A 16,600-nucleotide genomic window follows, 5' to 3' on the forward strand; every position below is an offset into this window, starting at 1 on the left:
ATGGGTATATCATTATCAAATTTAGAGTGGATGGTATTAGTTTTAATCATAGCACCAGTCTTTGCCTTCATTTTGGTAGCACTAGTAATGGCACAGCATATTATGTTTTTTATGTTTGGTAATTTTATTATTGCTAACTATTTTCACTTATATTGATTGATGTTTTTGGTAGCACATGTCACTTTATTTTATTTTGAGGCAGCACATGTCACTTTATATATTAATATAACCAGGGTCCCTTATCCCCTGTTGGATACCACATTGTTTTTTTTATATAGAACAGTGCCACCCCCCCTCTTATTTTTATTCTGTTTGGATTTTACTTAGGTGAAATCTTTCTGGAGGGAGGCAGCAGTTCAGATTATCCTGAGCGCGGATCTTTATATATTTATAACCAACTGGACCTTGGTGATGCCTAGACTTTGTAAAAAAAAAAGTTATATGGGATTCGTTTTCAAAGATTAATGAAGTGACAGGTATATTTTAAAGTAAACTTGTAATGAAGGTTATCTGGGGTCAGGCTAGCTGACTTCTGAAGAGCAAGATGAGTTAAAGTAGAATAGGGCCCTAGGCAAGGTTGTAATTTGGTCTCCATCTCTTCAAATGACATTGATTAGGACTACAATAGGCACAGAGAAGCCTCCCCATCTGCCTTGTCTGTACAAACATGGCCCCATCAGATACCAACTGCCTAAAGTACATGCTCCCTTGTAAAGTGACAGGCAGGTGCACAGCTTTAACCAAGTACACCAACCTCCTGATTAACTGCAGAAACATAAACCATGTAGTTGGACATCCCCTAGCCCTAAGCTCATTCCTAGGATGCCCTGTGGATGATCCAACTCTGTCTGAAGATAATAGTTACCTGCCTAGCTCCATTTTTCAAAAGCTTTTTGAATACTGACCTAGGCCAAGCACATAACAGGTTAAGTCAGAATTGATCTGAATACTTGTTCTGGATCACGGATTCAGAAATAATTAAAGCCACTAAATCAGCATTACTACAATGGTACCCTACAGCTTACTCTCAATATAGGTTTCCTTTAAGAAGAATTACACAGAGCAGCTTTTTAATTGTTTATTTCATATTCAGTTATTTCATATTCAGTCACTGTAGTAGAAATGAGTCTTTGGAAGGATCATTAGATGTGCAAAGGGGAAAGAGAATAAAATACAGTTCACATGATGACAGCTGTAATGACAGGGTGAGAAGGAATACAGATATATGATCCTTCTGCCCCTGTCCTTGCAAATTCCATCAATCAATCAATACATCATAATGTAATCAAAGCCAGAAAGCAATGGCTGACAGTCATGGTCATTTATGATAAATATGAACTTTCTGTTATAGGTTCTTTCATGCATATAAAACAGCTTTGTAATGGATACTCTATTAGTCAGCTCAGCAGTTAAAGCTTCAGCAAAACCTTGGTGTGCCTGCTTTATCAGGATGTAGAAAGAAGAAGGGAAGAAGGAAAAAAAAACTTACCTGAGATAATTACTGTTAATGATGTGCTCCAAATACTGCCTTTAATTTGTTATTGTTTTATCTCTGGAGTTGATCCCCTTTGTAATGCATACCAATATTCCATTTGCTTTGTTAGCAGCAGCTTAGCATTGCATACCATTGCTGAGCCTATCATCCCCCAGGTCCTTTTTCATCCTAGATTCCCCCAGAGGTTCTCCCCCAGTGTATAGATTGTATTCATATTTTTGCCACCCAAATGCATTATTTAAAATGTTTCTACATTAAACCTCATTTGCCATGTAGTTGCCCACCCCCTTAATTTGTTCAGATCTTTTTGCAAGGTTTCCACATCCGGTGGAGAAGTTATTGCCCTGCTTAGCTTAGTATCGTCTGCAAATACAGAGATTGAACTATTTACCCCATCCTCCAGATTGTTTATGAACAAAATAAAGAGGATTGGTCCTAGCACAGAACCCTGGGGGACCACACTCTCTGACCATTCTGAGTACTCCCCATTTATCACCACCCTCTGAACTTACCCTTGTAGCCAGTTTTCAATCTATGTACTCACCCTATGGTCCATGCCCCTTTTGTATTAATCTACCTTTGCCCTGATAACCCAAAATTAAAATAACTAAAATCGAGTGGAACCAATTGCCTTGAGAAGTCACCTAATTAGTAAATAGAGCCCACCTGTGTGTAATTTAATCTCAGTTTAAATGCAGCTGTTGTGTGAAGCCCTCAGAGGTTTGTTAGAGAACCTTAGTGAACAAACAGCATCATGAAGGCAAAGGAGCACACCAGACAGGTTAGAGATACATTTGTGGAGTGGTTTAAAAGCAGGGTTAGGTTATAAAAAAATATCCCAAGCTTTGAGCATCTCATGGAGCACTGTACAATCCATCATCCAAAAATAGAAAGATTATGGCACAACTGCAAACCTACTACGACATGGCTGTCCACCTAAACTGACAAACCGGGCAAGGAGAGCACTAATCAGAAAAGCAGCTAAGAGGCCCATAGTAACTCTGGAGAATCTGTCCACAGGGCAGCTATTAGTCGTGCACTCCACAAATCTGGCCTTTATGGAAGAGTGGCAAGAAGAAAGTCATTGTTGAAAGAAAGTCATAAAAAGTCCCATTTGCAGTTTGCAAGAAGCCATGTGGGGGACAATGCAAACATGTGGAAGAAGGTGCTCTGGTCAAATGAGACCAACATTTAACTTTTTGGCCTAAAAGCAAAACGAACTAGAAAACTAACACTGCATATAACTCTGAACACACCATCCCCATCGTCAAACATGGTGGTGGCAACATCATGTTCTGGGGATGCTTTTCTTCAGCAGGGACAGGGAAGCTGGTCAGAGTTGATGGGAAAATGGATGGAGCCAAATACACAGTAATTTTAGAAGAAAACCTTTTAAGCCCCATACACACTATCAGTTTTTCTACTGAGTTTTTCCTTCAGATTTACCAAAACCATGTAGTGCAAGGGCCTGCCTGATTGCATACACATTGAAACTCCTAAGGTTTGACCTCATATTATATGGTTTTGGTAAATCTGAAGTAAAAACTCAGCAGAAAAACTGATAGTGGGTATGGGGCTTAAGAGTCTGCAAAAGACTTGAGACTGGGAAGGAGGTTCACCTTCCAGTGGGACAATCACCCTAAACATACAGCCAGAGCTATAATGGAATGGTTTAGATCCAAGCATATTCATATGTTAGAATGGCCCAGTCAAAGTCCAGACCTAAATCGAGAATCTGTTGTAAGACTTAAAAATTGCTGTTCACAGGCACTTGTCAGAAGACCAACAGATTACGAGCCTGTCAGCGTCGGTGCTTCCCAGTGTGCCTGTGGGGTAGAATGGCGCAACGGCGCACATGGATGTGCGAATTAGCGGGTCTGCGAGCACACAATATTGCAGGTTGGCGCATGCATGTGCGTGATGCGGCGCAACAGCGGGCGCTCATGAGCACGGCTACGCGCACATCACGATGCCCTTGACAGGCCTATAAAAGGCAACAGTGTGCTCTGTATCATTGCTGGTTTGTCTCTTCAGCTTCTGTGTTCCTGGGCCTTGCCTGTGTGTTTCCTGTGCCTACCCATTGTGACCCGGACCGTGCCTGACTACTCTTGGACCTCTCCTGTGATTGACCTTTGGCTTGCCTTCCGGACTTTTCCCTCTGCTGATTCCCGTGTTTGACCCTTGGCCTCCTCCTGGACTTGTCTCAGCCTACCCCGTGTTTGATGCCCAAAACCAGCTGCTTGACCTCCTGTGTATGACCTCAGCTTGCTCTCAGACTCTGAACATATCTGGACTTCCTTGTGTTAACCTTTTGGCCTCATGTTGTTCCAAGCTCCAGGTGTTAGAGCCCCAGCCGGGCGCTCCTCCAGTCAAGTACCAAGTCCATTTTGCACGGGTGCCTCTTCTTCCAGAAGACCTTCTACCTACGTGTCACCTGCTGGCAACCCGTGTCTCTTCGTGTCCAGTGCCCATTGTTCCACTCTCAGGGGTACTGTACACCCAGTCACAAGGGAAGCCGCTCTCAGCAACTTGGCCTTGATGAGTACCTGACAGCACTCTCCATCCAATCTGACACAACTTGAGCTATTTTGCATAGAAGAATAGGCAAAAAAGGGCTAGTAGAGACATCCCCAAAAAGACTTGCAGTTGTAATTGCAGTGAAAGGTGGCTCTACAAAGTATTGACTCAGGGAGGGCTGAATACAAATGCACTGCACACTTTTCACATATTTATTTGTAAAGTTTTGAAAACCATTTATCATCTTCCTTCCACTTCATAATTATGTTCCATTTTGTGTTGGTCTATCACATAAAATCCCGATAAAATATATTTAAGTTTTTGGTTGCAACATGACAAAAGGTGGAAAATTCCAAGGTGTGTGAATACTTTTTCAAGGCACTGTTCATGGGAGCTGTTTTACCTGCAAAAGGATTTTTTATTTGTTCCTCCAATTCTGAGATCTACACAACTTTGCTCCACAGCACGGTGGTAGTTAAGACCAACTCTGATCTGGTGTACAGCGGTACTCCAGTACTCAGAGCGGGCCATATGCCTGTGCTGGGAAGCGGTCATATATGTGACAGCTTCCCCCACAGTGCTGTACACCCTGTCTCATTTAGCTGTTCGGCCAGGTGATTCCCTTGCTGAAAGCTAGATGTAAACCAAAAGACCAGGGATACAGCTGGTGTCATTATCCAATTATGAGCAATGCCCATATTTTGGAAATGACTTGTCAATGGGTGGGCGGAGTCTGATGGAGAACTAAGAGACTAGTACCCTATCAGGTCCACTTTACTTTTGAGTCTGCACAGCAGTGGGTGGATTGAAAGTTGATATTGGACTGAATAGCAGCTATGGATCTGCCCACTCCCGTACGCTGTAAATCAAGAGTGGGCCAGACTTGATGGGAAACGAGTCTCTCAGTATTACATCGGGCTCCGTCCACCTGTAGTATAAAACTCTTTGGCCAAGCGCTGGTCAGGCTCTGTGACAGGTAAAAGAATTGAGTGCAAGCACCAAGAGAATTCTAAAGGGTGCCTACTACACCCTTTATGAATTGCCCCATATGTACAGTCTGTTAGCATTTGCATTATTTTAGCATGTCTATGACCTACAATTTACTTTGAAGAAGATTAGTGCTTTTCTGGTCTTACCTCTGCCTGTATAAATATCACTGTATCTGGAGCCTTGTTATCTTTTCAAATAAACAGAAATTGTTAAAAAAAAAAATCTTACTTGAGAAGATTTACCGCTCCCTGATGTTTGCCTGGGTAGAGTGAGAAGGACCCCTTCAAACAGCTGATTAGTCTCCTGGTTATCTTTGGTGATGTCAGCATTCTCGTGCAATCCAAACACCTCTGGGTGAGTGATAAGAGGTAGATTTCTTATGTAATCCACAAAGGACTGAAATAAAATAGAATACCTGGTTCAATTTATGAATGAATACCACACTTAAGAGGTAGTACAGCACCTCCAATCCAAGTTATATTATCTAACAATATACATGCTATGCTCATGGTTGGCTTACAATGACCATACGATGACCATGCCATGACTTTAAAAAAAAGCCTGACACTTGAAAGCACAGAGCTGCCATTTTTGGGTGTACTTGGTGGAATCCCATAAGAAGTCCTATTTATTAGAATTCATGAAAAAAGTGCCAGAAAGGTGGCCCAGCCACTTGTCCTGTGCAACTCTCCTATGATTCTGTCTCAGACTTCTTTACCCTTCATAGCTTAATAAAATACTGATATGATATGTAAAATATAGATATGCAAGTGCTTTGAATAATGCTCCTTAATTAACATTTTTATATAGAACATGTAAATTCCTAAAAAAATATATATTTTACCATTAATATATACATACACACATATGCACAATAATTCCTATTGTTCTGTTAACATTTTATACAATACTGTTTTAATCAATTATGAATTTATGATTAACTATTGATGATGAACTATTATGGTTATGTTTTTACTATAATTTCCCTATTTCCCATTCCCTAAAATTCAATGTTATTTGTATCATATGGTTAATGTGTGCAGCCCTGATCTTTGTAGCTTTGATTAAGAAAATGTAAATGAAAAAAGCATTATCTCCTCCCAACTTTTGAATAAAATATCCCCTACTATCAACACTGAGACCTCTTCCTTTGGGAATAAGGTTGCCCCTCACAATTGATTAGTCTGCTTGCTATTTGCTATTCTGCTTTGCTAAGTAGCTTAAAACACAGGGAAAGAAGGAGGAGAAGACCAATCTCAATTCTTGCAGGAAAAGTCAAGATTTTCATATAACTTTAGCTTTATTTATATCTGAATCTGCTGCTTGTTTTTTGTCATACGTTTCCCAGGACATTTAGAATGCAGAAATAAAGCTATCTTTTCAAGTCCTAATTGTTTCCTGACTGCTTATTAACTCAGCAATTTAATCAATAAGTTAACAGTAAGCTCATGTATAATTTCAGTACCTGATATGTGCCGTATGGAGGCATATAATAAAGGTCTCCGGGGGAAAGTCTGTAGTTATCTTGCTGTATATCTTCACTGTAGAATATGGAAAGCAGGGACAGAAGGAGGCGCCTGTCCTTGTCATCTGTTACTCTTCCACCATAGTTACATTCCCCTGCAAAGAAAATTAGACTTACAATTTGCAGGTACTTTGTAAACTTGCTCCCTCTTTTTATGGTGTGTAGCATGGACCTTGGTTCATATACATCATGGTGATCCATTTAAACTATTAAACACAATGTTTCTGCTGTTACCTTTTTTTTTTCTTTTTTTTAGCTAGAAAGCCTCTATGAGCACTGAAACCAATGTGACCACTGAAGCCTATGTGAGTACTTTTGTTGCTAGTTTAATTTGGTTATCAAGGGATTGATGTTCCTAATAACGGGGCTAAGAATAATCATCACCTCAAAGTTGAGAAAGTCAAACCCTTCATAACAAAGTGAAAACAACTTAGCAGCTATAGGGGATGGTTTTCTAGTTAATATAAATCAATTGCAGACACCTTTGACACAGATTTTCGTTAATGGATGTAATGTGATGCACATAGTATGTTTATTTGTAATGGCCTCCAGCTAAGACATTTCAGAAGTCAAAGGCTAATAGTTTTAGTTGAGCCCAAAGACTGAGACTCTTTATATACCCAATAATTTATGCATACAGTAACTCGGTATGCTTATATTTTATTAGATGTACCCAGGGGTTGCAGAGCAGCTCTAATGTGCAGCTATCTATGATGACTACACATAAACATTACAGTGGTTTTACAAAAGTACACCTGTCATACAGATGAATTGGAACACATAATAAAGTGTGAATATGAATTCACAGGTGCTTTACACCAGAATTATTGCATATTTTATTTTTGATATTTAAAATACAACGGAAAACTTATAAACACAGTCTTAGCTTTTCAAGCAAATGCTTGTGATACCCATCAGCATGAGTTTTTCCAATGTTTTTCAAAATTCTATGTAAATTAGGAATATGGATATGCCACTACAGCAAAAAGTAGGACAAAAGTCCAAAAATGAGGGCGATATATAATGTAATATAAATAAATCATAACCAATTTACTGAATTCCAGACCCTTTAAAAATATTGAAATAACAGTATTACTAATCATATTTTTAAATAAAATGAAAGTTGAAATTACGTATTGATTTTTTTTAATCTGTATTAAACAACACTGACCAAATAGAAGACATTTAGTTACTCGAGGTACTGTGTGTCAAATGTTAGGGTTAGGAAAAAAATGAGAACATAAACACTTCATACATAGATCACTGTATTACCTTTGGTGATTTCCCAGAACAAGAAAAAATACATTACATTTTCATATGGTCTGTATCTTCATAGAAATCTAACAGTATGCTTCTTTTTAAGAACAAAACAGTAATGTGACTATATCTAATTGTATAAGGTAAGATGCATGTTGTGTTCTATATTTTGACAAAATTGCATGCTCTTTTTATGCACTACAAAATGTACCCATTAATGCAGTGTATTTCAGCAACATGTAACATGAACATATTCATGAAAATCAATAATTTTAAAACAGATTAAGATTTAAAAATGTGGATGAAGGAATATATGCCTATGTAAGCATTTTGTAAATGTTTTCTTGAAAACTTAAGTATTGTTGGCACACAGAACTATATAAATAATTCTATAATTCTGGGAAATAGTGGATGTATCCAGCTTTCACCAGTACAAATAGTAAATTTGATTTGCATACTTTAAAGATTTATACTTGTTTCATGTTACAAATAGTGACCAAATGTAAGGAGTTTTTACACTGAGATACATTATATTGTCAAAAGTATTGGGGCACACACACATGAACTTTAATGGGATCCCAGTCTTAGTCCGTAGGGTTCAATATTGAGTTGGCTCATCCTTTGCAGCTATAACAGCTTAAACTCTTTTGGGAAGGCTGTCCACAAAGTTTAGGAATAGGTCCATGGAAATGTTTGACCATTTTCCCCAAAGCACATGTCTGAGGTTAGGCCCTGATGTTAGATGATTAGACCTGGCTCGCAGTCTCTGCTCCAATTCACCCACAAAGGTGTTCTATTGGGTTGAGGTCAGGACTTTGTGCAGGTCTTTTAAGTTTCTCCATCCCAAACTCGCTCATTCATGTCTTTATGGACCTTGCTTTGTGCACTGGTCCAAATCATTTGGTGGAGGGGAGATTATGGTGTGGGGTTGTTTTTAAAGGGTTGGACTTGATCCTTTAAGAGTTCCCTTCACTGGAACTAAAGTGTTTGTTAATCCAAAAAACAAAAAAATAGATATATTGGTCCCTCAAAGCAGATTAAATTGCACAGTGCTTGTGCCATGTAATCTGCCCCCCTCTAAACTGTTAAAAAAAAAAAAAACTTTCCTGAACCTGCCACTTCCTGTATCCAGTCTCTGCTCTGACCATGAAAATCAGGGCTGCTGAGCCCTGACCACCGTTGTTTGAAACGTCCCTGCGTCAGCCACAGCCCTGCTCTACTCTCATCTCTCCCGCTCATCCCCTCCTCCTATCTGCCTGTCAGCTCTTTGTTATGTGTCTCCATCTCTGCTCCCCCCACCCCCCTGCCGCTATTAGTACAAATCCAAAACGTTGAAATGGTCACTGGCAGCCCTTCTGTGATAATCAGGCATAGTACACAGTATATGTGTATTCTAAATATTAGGCTTGTAAATACCTATTTAGAGCCATCTTCAGGCTGGTCACGTGACTTGCAGCCACTTTACTGCTCCAAGACAAGGCTTCTGTGGGAGGGGGAGATCTCGGCCCCTCCTGCAGTAGCCATGTGTCGGAGCTGAAAAGCGACTGCGAGTCAGGTGACTGATCTGAAGATAGCTCTAAATAAGTATTTACAAGCCTCATTTTTAGAAAACACATATAGTGTGCTATGCCTGAGTATAATAGAAGGGCTGCCAGTGACTTATAATTGTGCCTTAACAAACACTTTAAGGCATCAGCATACCAAGATATTTTGGACAAAAAATGCTTTCAGGGGTTAGAGGAGCTCTTCCTCCACCTATCATGTACTTACAGTTTACACCTCCTCTTCAGCATGGGAATGAAGTCATGTGATATATCACATGACAAGCAGAAAATCAAAGAATGTCCACCCTCCAAGGTGGGCTTCCATACTAATAAGGAGATTTGCATGTTCCTACCTTTAGAGGGAGGAGCAGACAGCCGGGCAACAGAGCCAGAGGAGCCTACAGGAAAATATGACATGTCCAAGGGAAAGCCAATTCTCAGGTGATGAGAAGAGTGAAGCATCCCACCATACAGAATATCTCCACCACAAACTTTCACATTAAAACACAGGAGCAGCTGCCCTCCCCCCTCCCCCCCCCCCATCCTTATCCCAGCTCTGGAAGTCATCCTAATAAAACTCTGCTAGCTGGCCTCTGTGTCCTTTACAGCGGTATTTACTTTTGAGGACTGAAATGACTATATGTAGCTTCTAGTATACTGCACCTCTGCAATGAATAAAATAAATTAAAATCAAAACCAAAAAATGTGACATTGCAGCTAACCAATCATTAGATGAGGTGGCTGCATTAGTTTTCTTTTTCTAGGCTTTTTTTTCCCCCTCTGTTTTTCCTGGTGATCTAGCCAGCAACAAACCTCCTGTATTATACGGATACCATCTCTGGATGAAAGAGCACAAGGCACATGATGATTGAACAACACCATTGTCAGTCTAGGGGGAGGGGATGTTGGGAGTACTAGCAGTATTAGATACACTAACAAATTGAAGCTGAACTCCAACTAATACTGTATAATTAGAGCAACAGTTTCTTTTCTTTTTAGGATAAAGGTTTTACATAAATAAATAAAAGCTGCCAATGGTAAAGGGGCTGTCTCATCCCTGTAACTGCAAGAGAGCTTTTACTAAACAAAACAGACTAATGCAGCCATCACATTTAAGAATTGTTAAGCTTCAACATAATACATTTTTGATTTTTGGGTTTAATACTGCTTTAATTTAGTGAATTAAAAATGTGCAGAGCTCTGGAAACACAAATTTAACAACACTAGTGAAGAATAAATGCACTTTAAAAAGTAAAAATTGTATCTGTCTGTCTTCAGTCCCAATTTTTACACAACTACAATGTTAATTCGGAATCCAGTAAAAATTAGACGCAGAACCGTTTGGGTTGTTAAAGTAACATGGGAGTGTGGATTGCGTTGGATTACCTGTCAGGTAAGTAAGAGCCTCAAAGGGAACCACTTCATACTCATTGAGGAACATCTGAATCTGCCTCATGCTGATTCTTAGGTCTGATTCATTGAACTCATATGAGATATTCCAACCTGTTAGAATTAGGAAAGAGAAAATGAATATCACATTAGAAAGCAAGGCTTCAAATAGATGCATTTATAGAAGACCAAATCTTAGATAACTTAAGCAAATCTTCATATAAATACACATGTATTGTGTTTTAATTGGAATACATGGGATGGAATTCCAAGCTGCACCATGAATGCAAGTAATGTATCCCTAGCCAAATAAAAATCACAGGCCAACAGTTATTTTTGTAATCTGTTGTAATGGAAAGAGACAATGCTGCTATATAAAGATGCACATGCGTTTAAAGACCCGAAAAGTTGATGAAGGGATTTAACCCGTATCTATGGTCAAAATGTAAATTCATATAGTAATTTCCACATTGTGTTTTAGTTATTTGAAACCCACACCTATTATGTACTATAAAAATAGTCGGACTTCCTGATGACAAAATCCGTCTGATTTTTTCAGACGGATTTTGGCCCAAACTTGTCTTGCATACACACAGTCACACAAAGTTATCGGAAAATCCGATCATTCTTAACGCAGTGACGTAGAACAGGTACGACAGGATTATAAATGGGCCAGTAGCCAATAGCTTTCGTCTCGTAATTTATTCTAAGCATGCGTGGCACTTTGTCCATTGGAATTGTCTACACAAGATTGGAATTTAAACAATCGGATTTTGTTGTTGTAAAAATTTTAGATCCAGCTCTCAAACTTTTTGTGACGGAAATTCCGACGGAAAAAGTCAGATGGAGCCCAGACACGATCGGATTTCCCGAAAACATGATCCGAACGCACATTTTCCGTCGGAAAGTCCGACCGTATGTACAGGGCATAACTGTGAATGATCTTGAAGCTTGTAAAATTGCTAACGCTACATCACACATTTCACAGAACCTGCCCTCTGGTCTACAGAGGTGCTGAGAGGAGTAGTATCAGGAGGTGAAAAATTGTTGCTTGTGGGCAGCAAGGTACCATGGGATATATAGTCCACATAAATTGAAAGCAGGGGAGAAGCTGAAAAGTATGTAGGGAATCCAGTAAGTTGCAGAAAGAGATGGCCAGCAGACAAGAAAAACTCACAACATGAAAGAAGAATTTTCAAGCAAGCTTATCTTGTTTTGTCAAAAATAACTTTTGAACAAACAGAGACACTCTGTATTTCAATACTATCACATGAATCCTGATTTATTATAGCAAACAATCATTATGAAGTCCCTGCCTTTGCGAGCTTCCCTCTAACACATGTCACTGGAAATGGGCTTATGTATAGCGATCCCCATGAGTAAGCCCTTTTGGGTGGAACTTGTTAAAGGGGAGATCCTAAAGGTGAGGACTTCATGGTGATTGTTTGCTTCAGTAAATCGGATCTATATGATATCAGACTGTGGAGAATATCTGTTTGTTAACCTTTTAAAGTCCACATTTTTCAATGAGTTAGTGCGACTCAAAATGTGCGCTACCAAACGGTGGAGCAGAACGTTAAAGGGTTAATGTGCTGGAGCATAGATGGCTTCCTGATTCTCCTGCACCCACTGCTGAGACCAGAGTGGGGCTTGGGGTGGAGGAGATTCATTCTATCTATATAGCAAAAATAGCTATTGTTATGATGTTAGAACATGAAAGTGTATTCTGTGATCAAAGATTTCCTTTAAACTTTCTTTATTCACAAAGAATTCTGCCCATGCTACCTGACAAGTCTCCATTCCCTGAAGAGAGCCAACATCTGAATGATCAGCCCACACTAGCTATCCATAGCATATGATGATTCACAGCCCCAGTCCAGCTGACACAAGATAATTCACAGCTTATTCCAACTGTAAATTGTGTGTCTTGGAGTGAAATTATGATTCATCTTCAGTGTTATATGTGTCACACACCTGTGCAAAACTCTCATTTGGCTGTCCAGATTTGCAGGTGCAAGTATCGCCAATATACTTTTTCTAAACATAAAATTTGTTGTGTAGATTTTACAAATGTATGATTTGTATTATAAATTATACTGGTACATGCTAATAAATATAAGTCTACAAATATGTATGTGCTGTATAGATATCGCTAAGAATATGGATACAAAACATAGACTAATGTAGTACAATGTAAAAAAAAAATAATAATACAACTATTAGTGCAAAATATATAAATCACAAACAAATCTGTGATAATTATCTCCAAATATAAAATGTGCAAACAAAGAAAAAAATAAATCCATACAAAACTCCCAAAGGAGTTTTCTAAAGATGGATACACACTATACGATTGTCTTTAGATTTTTTCCATTCGATTTACCAAGACCATATAATATGAGGTCAAACCTAAACACTTTCAATGTGTATGCAATCAGGCATACAAAGTAATAATGAACCAGAGGTGGAGGCACAGGGACCTTTCAAGGAGCACTGGTACTGAGCTTGGCTTGAGGGCAGGCAATGGTTGTTGAAAAGACTAAAGGAAGGGGGTAAAGGATATATCAGTGTAGAATATGTTTCTTTTTAATCAGGGGAATTGGTGAAAGAACTGAAAAAGGTGTGACAACATTTTCAGCGTAAAGGCTGGTGTTTTTTTTTTTTTTTTTTTTTTTACATACAAGGACACTCTTACCTTCTACTTCAGTGTATGACTGGTGACTGAACCAACTGACATACTGAGTGGTAGGCTAAAAACGTACACATTTCTATATGAAGTACAGTATCATTTTGAAACGATGGCAAAGCAAGCAAATACATTAAAGCATGTCAAAAATTACTATTGGATACATTTTACAATACTAGCTTGAAATTAATATTTATTAGAAACACAACACAATTTTGACTAAAACTCCCATACCTAATGGGCCAAAGGTTCTTCTTTCTTGAACTAGAGCATGAAAGAAGCACAGGCCAAATAAGAGTTTTTGCCACATTCTGGGGTTCTGGCAGCTGCTGAAGAAGACTGGGTCTGATATTGGATTGTTCAGGTATGATCGCAACAGATTGGCCCTCAGTCCTTTAGGGGGTTCATTGGTCATTTTTATACCATTCTGGAGGATGCTCACAGGAAATTTGTCTGAAGGATAACTAGTTAACCAGAGCCTGAAAGAGAAATCATTGATATGCATAATAAAATAAAGACATTTGCATTTATCAATAGTAACCAATCATATTTGAATTTGAAATTAATTCTTGGTTACTGTTCTTGACAGTTTTCTATTTATGTTATTTAATTTGTGTAATTGTTTTTCCTCCATCTTGAACTAATGCTTTGTAAGGGATCAGCACACACAGATGGCAATACAGGCAGAGACCTCAACATACAATCTTCCCACACGTGGGTACTTTAAACAGGACACATTTTTTTTTGTCTCCTGGCCAGGTAAAAGAAACCTAGAGTGAAGTAATGACAATAGAACCTACCCTCTGCCGTCTTGGCCGGACTTCAAAGCCCTACTTAGACAGAAATACAACTGCCTGCCTATTCTTCTGTTTTCCTCTGAAGCCCTTTAACTTGCAAAGCACCAGATGCACATCCTTTACCACCTAAACTGTCATTTGAGGCCCTTTTATGACAACCATGAAAATCAAATACATTTTTTTTTTTAAATGTGCTATGGGTAATCACCTATAATATTAAATTTCTTTATTCCTCTGCTTATCAGTGAACATTTTCAATCCTGGATTACAGTTACAGAGCCTCGACTGGCTTCTGAGTTTAAAAAAAAGTTAGATGCCAGTGTGAGTGGCCTACAGATAAATACAGATCCTACAGATAAGTCCTACTCCTACAGTCAAATAAGAAATAGGTATGCTCTTTTTAACATATGCAAGCCATATATATATATATATATATATATATATATATATATATATATATATATATATATATATATATATATATATATATATATACCATAGCTGACCTCTGCCTCTAAAGTTACCAGTTGCTAGGCAGTCATGCTAGTGCAATGACTACAATATTATCTGATTTACTGATTTGTAACAACTACAAAGATAAGAAATCTTGATTTTACCTTGATATTTCTGCTTCCTTGCTTAGGTTTTGTGACTCAGAGGTAAGGAAGTCACACACAGCCAAGTAACTAACATTTTCAGAAGGAAACCTCATATTTCTGTATATGAGACATGCAGCAGAATCAGTGACTTCAAGTGGACCTAGAGACAGTCACTCCATGCCTCTGCCTGTTCAAAGATCCCACCTCCCATCATGACCGCACCAGCCCACTGGTATTTTTGAGGAAGCCTAAACCTGTTAAGTTATAAGTATTTCCTATGCCAGTAGGAAGCAGTGAAGGGTGTGTAAATTGCTAAACCTCTTTTTCAAACATTCAGTATGTGAAAGCAAAAGATTCACCTGGACAAAAAGTCAAACTTCTTTTTACTGTGTAGCCAAGTGCTAAGAGCCACTTTACTGTACACAGCAGCCAGGGACTCTGTATACTGCGTGAGCTGGCTGGCTCTTCCCCCGCTGGTGCAGTGTGTAAAGGCTGAAGTGGGGTTGGGTTTCTTTGTGCTGCTTTTTTCTCTCTTCCCCACCACCTGGGCTGCTGTGTTTAAAGACTCCTGTGTGAATGGACAGCTGGGCTGCAGACAAGAGTGGGCCCTGTCTCAATCTCCACTCACTCCTCTGCTCCTCCCTTCTGGCAAAAGAATCAGATGCTATCAGAGGGCAGGAGAGAGGGACCCAGTGGAAGCATCAGTAAGGAAACACTGTGCAGGTGCTATGGATGATGATAATTGTAGTTCTGATCATGGCAGTCCTGGGAAGAGAGTGACAGTGACAGATCTGTGGTTAGGGTCTGTGCCTCATAGCCAAGGACCGGAGCCATTAGAGAGGAGCTAAGAGGACCTGTTACTGTGCCTGTACCCCCATGTCAGGGAGACAGAATGGACTTGCACCTGTGCCTACTAGAGCTGCCTTCAGAGAATTAATTGAGAGAGAGTCGCTGCATTGTCATGATCCAAGCTGAGAGACTGTGCCCTGTGTGAAGATCTGGGACCTGATTGATGGGAACTGCTGATTGCCAAGCCTTTGGGACCAGCTCTAACTCTGTTAGCCCAAACTGAGACTGCTCCCACTTAGCTGCTTAGCCTCTGTTATCTAATAACACTCTTAAAGGAACAGTGCACCGCCTAAAGAAGGGCCCCACCGAAAGCTGGCCAATGTTGAATATCAGGCACCAGGTACCTTCAGGCATACCCCATTCACTAGAGATGCAAACACCCACGCACTGTAAAGGTTACATACAGAATGTGTGCACAAGGAGCAGTTTGCCTTTTATTAACTAGTTGATGTCACTACAGAGACTAGAATTGCATCTGTTGTTGTTTAGTGGGTCATTGACAAAGTGACTTTATGTTTGTATAATCGTCTGTTTGCTGATTTATACCATGTTGGTTTGAATTGCCATAATATTTTCAATTGATTTACCACTAAGCAGTTTGTGACTTTATTCTTGTGTATTCTAAAATGGTGCTAATCCCTAAGTCCACCAAAGTTGATGGCTTTAGTATATGACCATGTGTGTGAGTGGGGACTGAGCAGTTTAGAGAGTCATGGCAGAACAGAGGAATCGTCATCACCAGCGTCTCCTATGGTGGTCAGTTACAGTTTAAAAGTAGAGGAAAAGTCTAGAAGTAGTTAGCCTGGAGAAGTGAATTGAAAACAGTACAGAATCTAGGTCCAAACACCTTCCTTTTTGCCCTGACCTAAACTGCTCAGCTTTGATATACTGATGATAAACAGAGTAGCCATAAACAATAATGTATGTGCAAGTTTCACCATATGTAACTGCC

The 16,600-nt window shown here is 39.3% G+C and overlaps 1 protein-coding gene across 1 annotated transcript in view; it reads right to left on the reverse strand.

Annotated features, from left to right (window-relative positions):
* The window catches only part of DNAH3 (dynein axonemal heavy chain 3), a 730,495-nt gene that overhangs the window by 48,742 nt on the left and 665,153 nt on the right, over positions 1–16,600 (reverse strand). Inside the window, exons 54-57 of the mRNA XM_077448990.1 lie at positions 13,638–13,882; positions 10,715–10,831; positions 6,468–6,622; positions 5,231–5,398 (exon numbers count right to left, since the gene is read on the reverse strand). Of these exons, the coding sequence (XP_077305116.1) occupies positions 5,231–5,398; positions 6,468–6,622; positions 10,715–10,831; positions 13,638–13,882 (685 nt within the window). The remainder of the gene's footprint in view (positions 1–5,230; positions 5,399–6,467; positions 6,623–10,714; positions 10,832–13,637; positions 13,883–16,600) is intronic.

The sequence above is a fragment of the Lithobates pipiens genome, unplaced genomic scaffold (genome assembly GCF_037356315.1).
Source record: "Lithobates pipiens isolate NorthernLeopardFrog02 unplaced genomic scaffold, aLitPip1_a1.2 Scaffold_22, whole genome shotgun sequence".
Classification (NCBI taxonomy): domain Eukaryota; kingdom Metazoa; phylum Chordata; class Amphibia; order Anura; family Ranidae; genus Lithobates; species Lithobates pipiens.